This window comes from Thamnophis elegans, chromosome 3 (assembly GCF_009769535.1).
Source record: "Thamnophis elegans isolate rThaEle1 chromosome 3, rThaEle1.pri, whole genome shotgun sequence".
In the NCBI taxonomy this organism is placed as follows: Eukaryota; Metazoa; Chordata; class Lepidosauria; order Squamata; family Colubridae; genus Thamnophis; species Thamnophis elegans.
The window spans coordinates 45187537-45203366 of record NC_045543.1 but is presented as its reverse complement, the minus strand read 5'-3'; the positions used below and the strand labels follow the sequence as shown (position 1 = coordinate 45203366).

At 38.3% G+C, this 15830-nt stretch overlaps 1 protein-coding gene across 1 annotated transcript in view; it reads right to left on the bottom strand.

Annotated features, from left to right (window-relative positions):
• TBC1D2 (TBC1 domain family member 2) overlaps nt 1-11133 on the bottom strand; it is a 31325-nt gene extending 20192 nt beyond the window's left edge. The window contains 9 exon segments of the mRNA XM_032214421.1: nt 1915-2087; nt 3120-3238; nt 5939-6023; nt 6026-6076; nt 7579-7680; nt 7683-7694; nt 7697-7715; nt 9082-9528; nt 10933-11133. Coding sequence (XP_032070312.1) covers nt 1915-2087; nt 3120-3238; nt 5939-6023; nt 6026-6076; nt 7579-7680; nt 7683-7694; nt 7697-7715; nt 9082-9492 — 972 coding nt within the window. The 5' untranslated portion in view covers nt 9493-9528; nt 10933-11133.
• Between the last annotated feature and the right edge of the window lie 4697 nt (nt 11134-15830).

Sequence of the window (15830 nt, the reverse complement as noted above, 5' to 3'; positions counted from 1 at the left end):
GGAGGCCAAAAATGCTGTATTCAGTGTATAAGTCGCACCCAGATTTTCACCCTCTTTTTTGAGGGGAAAAGGTGCATATTATAATCCGAAAAATATGGTAGTCCTCAATTTACAACCATTCATATAGTGACCTTTTGAAGTTACAGCAGGACTGAAAAAAGTGACTGTCACACTTACAATCCATGGTCACATGACCAGAATTTGGATGCTTGGCAACTGGCTCACATTTATGACAGTTTCGGTGTCCCAGGGTCATGTGATCATCTTTTGTGAGTCAATGGGGAAGCCAGATTCACTTAACAATCATGTTACTAACTTAACTGCAACGATTCACTTAATAACCATGGCAAGAAAGGTCGTACAATGGGACAAAACTCACTTAATAAATGTCTAAGCAAGAGAAATTCTGGGCTGAATTGTGGTTGTAAATTGCCACCCATGATGGCAAACCTATGGCACGGGTGCCACAAATGGCACATGAAGCCCTCTCTGTGGACACACGAGCCATCGCCCAGCTCAGGTCCACCATACATACGTGTGCGCCTCCCCCTGACCAACTGATTTTTGGGTCTCCACCACGCATGTGGGAGACGCACTTGCATACCCAGGGGGTATGCACATAAGTGCAGGGGGCGGGGGAGCACAGGGATGGGTTCACGTGCGCATGCATAATGCAGTGGCGGGGGGAGTGCGGGGAGGAGGAAATCCCCCCATGGCCCGTTTTTGGTCCCAGGAGGCTTGCTAGGGATGCCTGCTAGGCCCAAAACGGGGCACGGAGGGAGAGCACGGGTGTGTGTGTGTCATGTGCGCATGCACAGAGGGCAGGGATTATGGGTGTTGGCATGCAGTGCAGGCTGTTACACACGCACACACACGCTTTTCACACGCGGGAACAAAAAAGGTTAGCCATCATAACCTGAACTGTACTATTCTTCAATTATCTCAAAGTGTTCCTACTAGTGTTCTTTTTTATGGAAACAGGCTCCCTTAAATAGCATCCTGCAGGTGGTCTAACACAGAGTTGCCCAACCTCTCCGGCTTTGCAGACCAGCAAAGGAGCGGGGGGAGAGACTATGTTTCGGCATGAGTGGCCAGCAAGCACACACTCACAGTTCCATTTGTGTGATCATCTGTCACATGCACTTGATGTAACAAATGGAGCGCACATGGAAGTGCTCGCCCACTGCTGGTGCAAGTAGGGATGTGTGTTCACTTGTACTCACCACAGTTTCTGCAGCCAAGTACCTCATGGCTCACTAGTGGACCGTGGACCAAAGGTTAGGGACCCTTGGTCTAACATCTTTAAGTTTTCGTTCAAAGTTACTATTTTGCCCACAGCTTTAGCCTCATTTATGCTAACCAATGCCCTTATCTTGAAATGGAAAAGGGGCTAGAGGAGAAGCTGGACGACTGGATTTTCTCCCACACATTAATAACAAACTCTGTAAAACAGATTGAGTCCTTTCTTCTGGGTTTTGCTGCTCTCACTCCCTTTTATGTTATCTCAGCACTCCAAAGTCATGAAATATAAAAAAATATATAATTTAACACAGTACATAAAATATGCATACTATTAGGAAGAAATGACACTTCTTCTTAATAATATAGTTAAGTAATATACTACCTAAGTTTCTTTTATATTAAAAGTCAAACAACTTGCAGCCTGGATGATTAAATACATTTATCAATGAAAAACACCAGGTTTTTTTGCTGGCTAGGACATGCCAGTCCAAGGCATTTTTCCAGAAACTTTTCCAGTTTAATTTTGTTTTCCATTTGCCACCAACCTGCATTATCACTAGAAATGTATCAGGAAACAATTTCTAGTCCAACATTGTCTTCTACATGGCTGGATACTTGATTTAAATCTTTTGATTGATTTAAACTAGGTATATATTTTAAGGGGAGGCTTACCTTCTGAGATTTTACTTCCTCTGTAAGAATCAAAACTTGATGCTGAAGAGAAGCTATTTTTCCCTGTTCTGCTCCTTCAACAAAATAATGAAAACTGCTGTTTGCTTTTTTGTATTTTCGGAGTGTTGATGGCTTTGGTCTCATTTTTGTATCCTTCTGCATTTCTGCCATGACTGAAACAAATAAAAATAATAGAGAATAACCTTCTTGCAATGGAAGATCTCAGTATTCTGAAAAGTTAGTAGTTTAGCAAAACATTAATATATGCTCCAGATAAAGTCACGAGATTTATGAGCAATCATCTGCATGTTTATCAGGAAGTACATTAATAAATCAAATAAACCTTTATTACTGTCAAAGACCAGCATAAAAAGGGTAGGGTACAAGAAATGTAAAAGCAAAAAACAAAACAAAAATCCAATTACATAAAAAATATAACTATAAAAATCTTAAAAAAGAGTCTAAATGGAGAGAAGTTAAAAACAATAAATGGGCATAAAACATGATAAACTATATCTATGTAATACAAATAATTCAATGAATCAATTACAAAATAGGTATAATAATGGTCTAAGTGCTCATTAAAATTAGTTTGTGATACAGGTCATTTTCTCTAAAGATTTTAAATACTCCTGTGCAGAATGTGGCAATATTGTATGTTGTAATAGGGTTGATATATGAAAGCAGCCGAGGGTATAAAATCGTCTTGTGCACCCCAAGTATTTTTGAAATAATGGCTAATTCAAATGTAGTATAGGCACTGGAGAAGTAACTGTTGTTCCAGAGATGTTCTTTCAAGAGGAACTGGACTTTCTGATTTTTCTTTGAAGGCATTTCGCTTCTCATCCAAGAAGCTTCTTCAGCTCTGGATGAGAAGTCTTCGAAGAAAAACAAGAAAGTCCAGTTACCTCTTGAAAAACACCTTTGGGACAACCATGACCTGGATGACTGAGAATCTCCATAGATAAATGTTCTGTTGTTTCTACAAAGTGAAATAATGAATTTGCATTAGATGTAACCCTGATATAAGTTCCATTCAATGTAGTGGGCTTTATTTTTAAGTAACATTCAGATTGTATAACTATTTTTGTTTTTTGTTTCTGTTCATCTCCCACAGTTTCCTTTCATAGATTTACTTCATAATACAATCACAAAACGCAACAGGAAATGTCTTTTATACACTATCATAAATCCTAAATAAGTACCTGTATCCTCAGTTTCTCCTTTTAGGTGCTCTTCATCAGCAATGATTTCAAAATTATCCTCAAAACTACCACTGTCCCTTCGGTTCTGACGGTTGCCACACAGATTATGCACTGTGTTTCTGAAAGAAGAAAATTGAACAGAAAAACTAATGCTTAGATCTTAATTCTAGATCTCACTATAGTGGTTAAAGCACTATAGTGGCTACAGTATTTCAGAGGGCGTGTGGAAACTCATGTGACAGAATATACCTTCAAACTAACCCCAAAAATTCCCTGCAGACAGAAAAAGCAGCAATCAAAAAAATAAAAACCACACTGGATTTCTCTTGCAAAATACAACAAAGCCCCAGAGGGTAAAAAAGAGATAGACCATCATCGTTGGCCAGAAAATGTTAACTCTTTGCAATTGATTTGGAATAGACAGATTTTTGCAGCCAATATGTGGTATTTTAATGCCTAAAAATGTTTGCCTAGTGAAACATTAAATCATTATGAATTACCACCTGGCGTGAAAAGTTAAAATATTCAACTATCAAAATGGCCACAAATGAGAGCCAATTTGATCTAGTAGTGAAGGCATCAGATTACAAACTAGGAGAATATGAGTTCTAGTCCTGTTTCAGGAATGAAAGCTGGCTGGGTGACTTTGGGCCAATCACACACTCTCTCAGGCTGTTACATTGCTGGGATGACAAGCTGGTCAGTCAATTCTTGTTGCAACCAATGTATCAACACTTGTTTGATCTGAAAAAAGCAGCACTACAATTGCAGAAAAATGCTAGAGAAAAAAAATAGTTGCAAATGTCATTTTGTTTAGCAAGATGTGGTTTGCTTTACTGAGATCAAAGTATTATAGAATTTGCTAGGTCCAAAGTGTTTCTGTATTCTCAATTTCATCTGCTTTTAATACGAGAGCAGAGAAACAGCAGTTATAGTAATTGGTGGTTAGGTTTAGCTGTTTAGGTTTAAACTTTATAAAGAAATGAAAAAAGCAAATGTTTTATATTATTTCCTATAACTTATCCTTCATTTCTTGCCTGTAAAAGAGAAGCAGAATTCAGAATAGCAACTTTAAATCTTTTCCAGCAATTTTTTCATTTTTGAGATTGAAACCAAAAGTAATCATGTACTTTCAAAGGTAGCACATCATTACAATCAAAAGTATTGGAAAGCACTTTCTGCTCTCATTTATCAATTCTTAATAAATAAAAGTGCTTGTTAATCTGTACATGTACTCTGCAACTAGTATCTCACTCTCTTGTTGAATTATGCTATAAACAAAGTCCAAATGAATCAAATATTAGAAAATAGATATCTACATGGCTAGTTTTGTGTAAGACTGTCAGTTTAGTGTAGTGGTTAAGGCACCAAGCTAGATACTGGGAGATTATGACATCTAGTCCAGCCTAAGGCATGAAGCCAACTAAGTGACCTTTGGCCAGTCCTACCTTCTCAACCCTATGAGCAAGCAAAGGCAACCCACTTCTAAAATCTTGCCACATAAACTGCACAGACCTGTTTGGGCAGTTGTTAGGAATCAAAAACGGATTTGAAGGGGGGGAAAAAGTTTTGTGCAATCATTTTACCATATTACAATACATCTATTGACAATGCAATTTAGTGGCAATTGAAATATTAATTTGTATTGCTAGCCCATGTAGGGTATGCATATGCTAATAAATAAATGTCAAATCTCTTGGTAATGGACAAATATGCGGTTAGTAATCCTTTACTCAACTGGAGTTAAGTTACATGAGTTTATAGATAGTCCTGCGTTCTGACTGTAATGGAGGCTTACTAGCACAACTGTAACTAGTGACAGCCACCAAACTGCAGTTCATGTGACTGCAGATAGATGACCAACATAATTCAAACCTGGGTCATAATACCTCACAGATAGATCTATTGTAACTTTGAATGGTCATAAGCGACAGAGTCACAAATCAAGGACCACCTTCAGAAATGGCATTACTATGCATAAATTGTTCATTGCTAGATGACCACTGAATCATATCTTGTTTCATTTCCTCACATTAGAGGAAATAAACTCTTAAAGTGCTTTAGACTTAATGGTTGTCATTAGAGCTAGGCCATGCATTTAACAATAATCTGGGTGAAAACTGACCAAAATTAAGAAATCGGGATTTCTAAAACTGTACTGGTGTCAGTTTTCACTTAATTCTACGCAAAAGCAACCATTTTATTTAAGTGTCAATTTAAAGAATTTATAAGTTGATTATTTTCTTTTTAAAAAAGATGAAGAAAGTATTCAGTTTTAAAATAAATGAAATGTTTAAAACTTTGTGTGGTGGTTAAGACACAGCCTGGAACTTAAGAGCCTGGGTTCTAGTCCTGCCTTAAGCAGGAAGACAGCTGGAGACCTGGGGCTAGTCCCTCTCTCTAACCCTAGGAAACTGGCAAGGGCTAGGGCAATATTCCAAAATATTGCCAAGAAACCTGCAGGACATGCCCAGGGAATCACCAGAAGTAAAAACAAAAGTGAATACCAACACAATCTTTATCTATGCCTTGCTAACAGAGGTACCAAAGTATGTCCCTCCCTCTCCCCACTCAGCTAGTGACTACTGTAGTCTGTTGAGAGGTGAATAATAGTGGATGAAGCCAGTCAAGATGCACAGGGAGAAAACTGAGTGACAGCTCACAGATTATTTCTCTGCTATGGAATACATGACTATAGCCTAAGGACTGGGAATTCTATTCACAATTTCCAAAGGCACCAAGTTAAGTAAGATGGCTACTTCAGCGCAATATATTTGGCATGGTTATTTTTCTGGAATGCAAACAAATGAAATAGTTACTGAATTTCAATCCAAGGATGTTTGAGAGAGATGTTCTGAAGAGCAACAGAAGTCGGTGGTGCTGGTAGAGAAGCTGCCTTTATGCAACTACATCAGTGGGTGTTTCACTGGAGGTAAAAAAATCCTGATCTGCCTCAGCTGCAAAGAAAGAGATAAAACTTACAACCGGCAGTCAGGCAGACTAAATCTACAGATCACATGGTACAGCTACTTCCTGCAATGCATCACAGTATTCTCAGCTGCCTCTTGAGCAAACTTCGCCCTTTGACTTGTAACTACTTTTCCTTCAACTCTGTGCAGACTGTATCTAAAAAGACTTTGTGGAAGGGGAAATCCTGCCACCAATCTTTATTCTACTAGGGAACAGATTGGGTAAAATTCAGTATTTTAAGAAGGTGAAGTCAATGTTGGCTAGTTCTCAGATATCTTAACTTCCTAAAATTAACGTGCATTTTTCTTTCAGTTGCTGACAAATTGCCTTGCTGCAGTTGGGCAACCTATGTTCGGCTTTGCCTAATGACAAAGCAGGAGCACACCTATTCTTCTCTTACTTTGCCTCCAATAGCTGAAATACAGAAATTCTGTTTTGTTGATTACACTGACATTCTCATTTTGTACAAAAAGGGCTAATCAATTTTGTTATATTTAAGTACAATGACAGTAAAGATTATACTTATGCTAACAGCTAACAACTGTAATAATTCAAAATGTAACAAAATACAACATCAGAATTAAAGAACATAAATAGAAAAGAACAGAAAGCTATAACTCAATGTGTGATTTTATATATTTTCTTCCCATTTGGAAACTTGGGGGTATGTGGATTGGGGCCTAGGCATATACATCTCCTGTGGCCTTAATACCTATTTTAGAAAATGCATCCCTGTCAAGGAAGGCAGCATGCAGCTTGTTTATTGTGGGATATGAGATGAGAGAGACTCCAGCTGCCTATTAGCAATAAATTGGGGACAAACTAAATGTTTTTAAAATGACTTTTACTTGGTATATGGAGCAAGACTGAAGGACAATGTTCAGGATGATGAATAGGGGACCAATATTCAGAAGGAGGAAAGCAGAGAAAAATGCAGGGCAACAATAAATTTTTTTGCAGCAAATATATGCATTTAGAATTCTTGTATGATGGAGACCTGTAGTATGTGGAATCAAACTGTAGCCAATGGTCATCTTGATCTCTATCAGGACAAGCATACAATGATTCAGAAGCTACTGCTTGGCCTTCCATGCATTTAGAAGACTGCAGCACACATTCTGCAATGTTATATTAATTTGTTTAATAATGTTGCTATGCTGAACTGATTACAGTGTGAAAGATATTGGATTAGAGATGGGAGGGAGGAAGATATGATGTCACCAAAAGTGATGGAGCCATCTTTTTAGAGTGAAATTAGGAGCAGGATGCTTTGGTGGCAAAACTCTCACTCTATCCCTCTTCTAAACAGTCCAAAGTCGTACTGATATTGAGCAGCACAATCTGGTGGCCTGATGGGGAATAAAAAACATTGTACTACCATAGACAGTCAAGGGATGAAGAGCTGCCTATCTTGAGCTACATAACCTCTAACAAGGAATACTCCTCCTGTTGCAATTCAAGTTCAAGCTATTGTACTTTTATTACTTACTGTTGCTCTGCTGGGCCTCATTTATGGAAGGAAAAGATGGCATGGTTTCAACAAAACCCTTTGCCTGTTTATTACAAAATTCCCAGCGTTTCAGCTGCAGTGTTGTAGCCAATACTCATGGCTTGTTTGTTGACAGCCTGTACAGTCATTCAATTTAAAATCAAAACAAAAGAGAAAATATTTATTTTTTATAACTAAAATAGTTTTTTCTAAAATTGTTGCTGTTCAGATGGGTTGGGCATGCCACTCCTAATATTCTTGTTTATCATTAATCAAATTTTTATTACACTCATAGACCAGCATAAAAAAATACAAACACTTAATAATAAAAGCTAAAAAAATATAAAATACACAAGGTTAAATTAAAAAAAAAACTTTAGTGTATATATCTACCTATGTTGGATATACAGTGTATATATACATACACACACATACTGTACGTACAGTACATGCCAACAAACATATACTGTAATTCTAAAAAACTTATAAGGAATAAAGACATTAATAAAAAATCTTATTAATCTATCATAATGCAAACACTCTTAGCTAACAGTTGATTAATTTTGCTAGTGATTTTTTATTTGAATTTTATTCCTCTGTAGCATGCTAAACAATTACAGATACCCCTTGACTTACAACAGTTCATTTAGTGACTGTTCAAAGTTACAATGGCACTGAAAAATGTGATTTATGACCATTTTTCATAATTATGACCTTTGTAGTATCCCCATGTTCATGTGATCAAAATTCAGATGCTTGGCAACTGGTTCATTTTTATGACTGTTACTGTGTTCCAGGGTCATGTGATCACCTTTTGTGGCCTTCTGACAAGCAAAGTCAATGGGGAAGCCAAGTTCATTTAACAACTGAGTTACTAAATTATCAACTGCAGTGATTCACTTAACAACTGTGGCAAGAAAGGTGGTAAAATGGGGCAAAACTCACTTAATAAATGTCTCATTTAACAACAGAAATATTGTACTCAATTGTGGTCATAAGTCGTGGACTATGCTACTGTGATATTTTAAAATATGATTGTCCTGGACAGAATATATTTATCCACCCAGCAAAAGGTTACATTTATTTGCATACAATGTCATGTTTCATAACAATGCTATCTATTGAGAATGTTTAGAGATAAGCCAATAGCTTGCCCAACAATATCATGTTGTCATTAAAAAGATATCATATCATTTTTTTAAAGAAAAAAATTGCAAGCATAGCAGCTAGCCAGAACTTTTCAAGCCATATTTCAATACAAAGTTTCTTTAAATATTTCTAGCACTGAGTATTTGTTTACCTATCACAGGCAAGAACACAATCAGTTTCTTACTTTATAATGTTTTGTCTAACAAATTTAAACTTGGACAATTACTGAATCCTTTGTTTAGCAACTTTATTGAAAATATCTCTCAAGATGCTGACATTATTAATATAATTGGGGCTTCGGTCCCAATTCAGGCCACATCCACCCACCCACCATATCTTCCTGCAATTACATACCTTAAGAATAAAGTCTTTGATGGGAGTCCTGATTTCAAAAATACCTTCATCTGCTCCCACTTTCGGATCAAAACTCGCAATGGAAATCTCTATGCTTCCTAAAGGATTAATATCCTGTGCTGTCCTGTAGTATAGCAAGTAGCATTTATTTTCATCATAGCAAAACCAGCGTGACTTCCAGGTCTTGATTGGTGCTTTAGAAGAACATTTATATAAATAACCACATAGTTTTTTCCTGGAGGCTTCTTGGCTAGGTTTTATATCAGCATTTCTCCAAACCTCAGGACATGGAGATACATCTCTGATGATATCACAACTGCTATTCCTGGTGTCTGCCATTTTTTCCTCTGGTGACATGTTTGATATTCCAGGTACAAGAAGACCCTCTCTGTCCTCATGATCTGATTTCATGGTTCTTTGAACAACAGCTCTTTTGATGGTCGAATACTAATTGCAAAAAAGTGATAACAGACACCAGTTAAGAACAGTAAAGTATAACCAGTCTAAGACCAATCACCTAAGATTATCTGAAATTCCAAATAGAATCTAATGTTTTTCAAATGCCAAATGCAGAAAAGATTTTTTTCCATTTGCCTTATTTAAATAAATTGGTGTTATTCATTCTGCTAAAGCCATAAATAAATAGAAAAAATATTATTTTTTAAATATATTCTTGGCTGTCATCTTTATTAGAAACAAGGAATATGGCTCAAGTGTGCACATTTTGAAGTCTTCAAATTTTTTTGAAGTCTTCTTTGGGCAGGAAGTTTTAAAATGCATAGACAAGAAGATGTGGTGTAATTTAAATTCCTTCTCTTGCCAACAAGTTTAGGCAAAATAGGAGTTGAACTTTAAACATTCATAATATTACATAATACGGAGAAATGTTTTAGAGAATATAAGTTGTTACTACAATGACTCTAAATAACCAGTACTACAGCTTTCTGCCTTCTCCAAAGTTACAACATTTAACCTCTGGCCGCCAAAAGACTACTCAGCTCTGTCTTAAAAGGAATTAGAAGAGTTCCTAAAAAGAAACAGAAGTGGAAAAATGCTCTCCTGCATCTCCTCTGAAATACAAGAACTAATAGCATTAGTCAGACATTTGCAGATTTTCACACTTGTTTGTCTTCAATATGATATCCGCTATCATCTTGTCATATAATTTTGTATTATTAGACAAGCATCCCAGTCCCTATGCCAAAGAAGGAACCAAAATGGAGACCTCAAAAAATTTCAAAACCAGGCTTCCGGCCAGAAACCAGGAGACTGTGAATTCTACCATTAAAATGAATAGATGGGAAGGCTGATGGCTGCCTTGAATTCCCATCCTTTCGTGGGGGTCCCACTTTTTTTTTTAAAAAAAGGAAAGTGGAGAAATCTATTTGTCTGCTTCTTTTTAAGTGAAATTTGCCATTGGAAAATTCTGTACATTGTACTGACCCTCTCAACTCAGCCTACCTCACAGAATTATATTTGGGGGGGGGGGTGGGAGGCTCCTGAAAAAAAAAGACAGGCTACAAAGCAAACAATTAAATCACAACCTTGTTATTTTCTTCTTCTTTTTTTACCCCACACTACCTGTCTGCATATACTTTTGGCCACTCCAGCGTCACAGGCTATGCATCAGGGGCGTCAAGCCTCAGAGCATAGATGCCCTGAGAAACATCGCGAGTGGTTTAGGTGAGCAATGCCCGGGAAGCAACCGTTGTGCTTCTGTTTTACGGCACATTCCAAGGCGACTGCCCTCCTGAAGTGAAAAAAAAAGTTAACTTTTGCCTAATGCGCATCCCGATAGTCCACGCTAGCCGCTTCCCCGGAACAGTCACTGCTGCGACCCGCTCTTTTTACCTCGGTTCAGCCTGTCGCCGCCCTTCCATGGCAACGCTCGCAGCCGCCTTTGGACACCCGGCGGAGCAGGCCGACGCAAGGCGATCAGACATCTGCTTCCTGACGGGGCGGGGTAAGGCGGTGCCAGGCAGTGCCAGCCCAACAGGCTCCAAGTCCCATAAGCGGGAAAGAGAGCGAGGAGGCAGCCTTCTCCTCAAGAAGTCTTCCCGATTGCCCTCTTAAGCAGGAGCTCTGCTGCGGGCACTTGGACTTGAATCACGGAGGCGTTGCCCGACGTAGCGCACCGTTTGCAAATCTTCCCCCTTGTCAGCTATCTGAAGGGAGGCTTGGCTGAGCCTTTTGGCACCGAGCAAAATTCGGGGTTGGGCTGGATGGCGTTAAAGACCTCTTCTAATTTTTAGGGTTCTTGGATTGCAACTTTCGGTTTTAGCAGCCAAAAGAGCGGCTGAGAGCAATCGGCAGTTACAGAAAAGATCGTAAAAAGGAAGATTTATGCAACGCTTGACCGCAGTGCAACGATTAAAATATTTTGAAGTATTCTATTTTAAAAAAAACCCAGCTAGACTAACGTCGGGAATTAGTTCAACGATTTCTGCTCAATGATTTCTGTGGGTGGGACATTCAAAGAGATCCGACTGTTGGAAAAAATGTCCATCTGGGTTCAGTTCCAAGTAGGAGAAAGACACTGGAAACATGGTGGCTGTTTGGAAAAATGGTTCAATCTGGACAGGACCACATGGTTTGAGATCCTGGGCAATTAAGCACATGGAAGAAAGAGATTTATACTCTATTGAATGTGAGCTTATCTTATTGGTTGCAGTCAGACTCCCATGGGGCTATGCAGGGGTAACTTTGTAAATTGTCGAGTCCTAGGCTTGGTTAAATCTTGCTCTGAAAGTGTGTTGGACAATTCCTATTACAGCTTGATGGCTTTGTCCTGCTTTGGATCTTGAGTGAGGGCTAATCCTATCATCCTATTGGCTAAAGGCCTTTTGTCCTGTAGATAGAATAGTCCAGTCTTTCTGGGGCTATTAACAAAGGTGGGGGCTGCTTTCCAAGAGCATGTTTCTCCTTTTCTCATCCAGGGAGGTATAATAGTCTGCCTTTTTAATATTTTCTAGAATATTTCTTTCTTCTAGGAGAGGGGTGAGTGCCTACACAACTTATTTTGGACTTTGGTTCTAATTGTGGTACCCAGATTATAGATCTTTTTTTAATTGGCTCACAACTATCCAAAGAACAGAATAACCACATGTCTGAGGTAGCAGAGCCACAATCGTCAGCTTCTGAAACAAAGGTTCGTTTCAGATAGTATGATTTTGAGCATGATAGTACTGATTGCTGTATTACCTGTTTTTCTTCAGTTTGCTGCCTTCCTTTGCTGCCACAGTGGCACTACTGGAAGATTGTTGAGTTTTCAGCTACCATTTATCATTTTTTCCAAAACTTTAACAGCTCAAAAAGAACAAGGGTGTTTGTGATGCTGCATGCCTGCTTCTCCCAGGATAAAAAAGGAGCTACAAACATTTCAGTGAATCAAAGCTTTATATATCATCCCTAACATAGAATCCATCCAACCATTTAGTCTTTCTTTGGCTTCTTAACCCTACACTTCTACACTTTTCTGTAGTGGGGTCAGAAACTAAACAAAAAGAAAAAAAGATAACGCCATTAAATCCCATACAACTTTTGATCCTGCTGAGTATTAACTTCACCTTCAGCCTTGTTTCCTTATAGTGCCAATGGCCTCTCAGCTGATGGCAAGATTAGAAAAAAAAGCAACCCATTTCTACCACTAAACTGGTTAACAACCTGATGTATTTTTAAATGCAGAAGCAATTTTTAATTCTCACAACCACCCCTTTAACCTAAGTGAATTTAGATCATATGTAGGAGCAGATTATAAGTAGTCCTTGGTTTATGGCCACAATTGATCCCAACATTTCTGTTGTTTTAAGAGCAAAAAGAGCAAGAAAGACAGATCTGTAGGTCACTGAATACTTGTGAGCCAAATAATGGAATTGTTCCCATTTCTGTTATTTTCTGTTTGTTTCCCAACTGTTGCATATAGCTTTAATAAACATACACATCTACAAAAGCAATGAGTCTGTCTGAAAACACAGTAAAATAATTTAGTTCCCAAACTAATCAACTAAAGAGCATAACCCCTCCATTATAGGAACTGCTTTCTGAATAATTCATCTCCAGCAATGAACTGAATCTGCTGGTTTCTTTTTTTAAACAAGTTGCCAGCAATTAACACTGGGAGCCTAAAATGTACAGAGAGCCCAATTACTTTATTCTGCATGTCAGGTTAACCAGGCAATAGTGAACTCTCTGTAATGTTCACTCTTTGGCAAATTGCCATACAACCCCCTCTCCCTCCCCTTCTCTATAGAGAGAGACAGACAGACACAGAGAGAAGGCTGTATTGGTAATTATGTGAACATATTACAGACAGGATATAAAAACCCTGTTATTCTGACATTTCAGTGGAATGGTTTGTCTTCAGAAGCTGTGGGTGCTCCATTACTGTAAGTTTTTAAGAAGAGATGGGACAAGCCACCTGTCTGAAATGGGTCTCCTGCTTGAGCAGGGGATTGGACCAGAAAACCTCCCAGGACCCTTCAAACTCTGTCATTTTGTTATTTAGCTCTGTGAATACAGATTCTTTCAAGCCAGAATGAAATGTATGCAGTATGGAGTTTGAGAGAACAAGAAAGTAGTTGTAAGCTTTTGTTTAAATGGTCTGCAGCTCCAATTACTGTAGCACTAAAACAAGCCAACACAAGGCAAAAGGTTTCAAATCATAAAATAGTCAAATCAGTAAAAAAAAAAGATCATTATTATTCAGAATGTGATAAAGACAGTTGGAAGCATCCTATAGTGAAATTTATGATCTTCCAGTTTTCTGTATCCTGAACCTTCTCTAGCTTTCTAGGTAGCCATGAACGTGCTGGTGAAGGAAATGTTCGCTCAGTACATCTGGAGCAGTGTTTTTCAACCACTGTGCCGTGGCACACTAGTGTGCCGTGACATAGTGTAAGGTGTGCCGTGGGAAAAACACTTTATATATAGTCAATATAGGCACAGAGTTAATTTTTTTAAACATTTTCTAATGGTGGTGTGCCTCGTGATTTTTTTCATGAAAAAAGTGTGCCTTTGCACAAAAAAGGTTGAAAAACACTGATCTGGAGAACCCCAAACTAGGGGAGTCTATCTGTAATTTCCTCTATTCTGTGTTGAAATTTCGAGTTATTATCTTATTCTATTGTACCAGAGAGTCGGAGGTTTATGCCTTTTCTTTCATTTCCCCTTTTTCCTACATTTTTCCCTTCCCTATTCCCTCCTATCTTTCCTACTGTTTTCTTTTGTACTTTTGTATCTTATAATATTAACAAACAAACAAACAAACAAAGAGCAAAAAAAAAGGGGGGGGGAGTTCCAAACCTGGAAATAAAGAGGAATTTCCTTACAGTGAGAACTGTAAAGCAGTGAAACATTTTGCCTCCAGGAGTTATGTGTGCTCCATTATGGAGATTTTCAAGAAAAGATTGGACAATCTGTCTGAGATGGTATGAGGAGCCCTGCCTTCTGAGTTGGACTAGAAGTCCCTTCCACCTGAGGATTCTATTATTTGTGCTTTGTGCCACAATGATTGTGCTTCTTGTGAGCAGACAGCTTCCAACATGTAAGGTAGGGACCACCAAGAGTCAGCCACCAGGTTGTCCAGCCATTCTTGGTTCAAAGTGAGCTGTCCTAGATTCAAAATGTGGCCATTGTTTCCCTGATTGCCAAGAGAATGAGTTTGCTTGCACCAGCCAGTGCAGCTGCCCATTCTTGTTTCATACAGTAAAATACTAATACCTAGCTTGGTTATGGCAGCATGAAGGCTAAGTATAGCCATCTCAGATGCCAAAAAACTGGTAGTAGGGGGAGAAAGTCATGCTTCTCCTGACCTCCTGTAGCATAGTCAGGCCTTCAACACTTCACAAAAGGCCAGCAAGGTCTTTTAGCAAGATATTAAGCAATGAACACTCAGTATTACCCTTTAGTTGCAATCCTGTTGGAAAATCCAAGATGTCTTGCTTAAATTGTAAATAAAACTGAATAAAGCAATTAATAAAGGCAAAATATCTTCTGGTCAGCATTTATTCTGGACATTATTTTCAGCCCTGAATCATGATGTGAATTTCTGAGATTGTTGCTCATGGATCATACTGTAATGCTGAGACTGAATCTCATTAGAAACCAATGTAGCAAAGGGGATTCAATAGTTTCCCTAGCCAATTACTTTGCTGAAGGCCAAAGGCTCATCTTCTTGGGGTTCTCCTGGATTTTTTTGGTATGGGGTCTTTCCAGAAGAGCTCGGCATCAAGTCAAGCTCTTGCATGTGGCAGAAATTTCCCATCCCAACCCTGAACCAAAGGCAATCCTCTCCCACCCAATAATCCAGACTGCAGAAATGAAGAACCCAGAAACAGCTGGAATGGACTTTTTCTTTTTTGGACAGGAGCTTCCTATGACTTCTAATACAGTAATATATATGTTGCATTAATTAATAAAAATGTAATATGGAACCGTAAGTAGAGGAAAAATATCAAAAGATCCAACGTTTAGAGTGAAAATATTAAAATTAACCAAGAACCTGATAAAAATGACCAATATGCCACCAAACTTTTAATTAATAAATTAAAAATGGGGGTTGAATTACAATATTGCAATATACATTCATTTTTTAAATCAACTTTATATCCTCCCAGATCACTATCAGGAGACTCTGCATGACTTACAACTTCATCAAAAAGCAAAATAAAACAAGAACAGTGGGTGATGGAAGCTCATCGGAAAGCCAACCCTGAAAATGAGGAATTTCCTTATAGTGAAATCAAATAAAA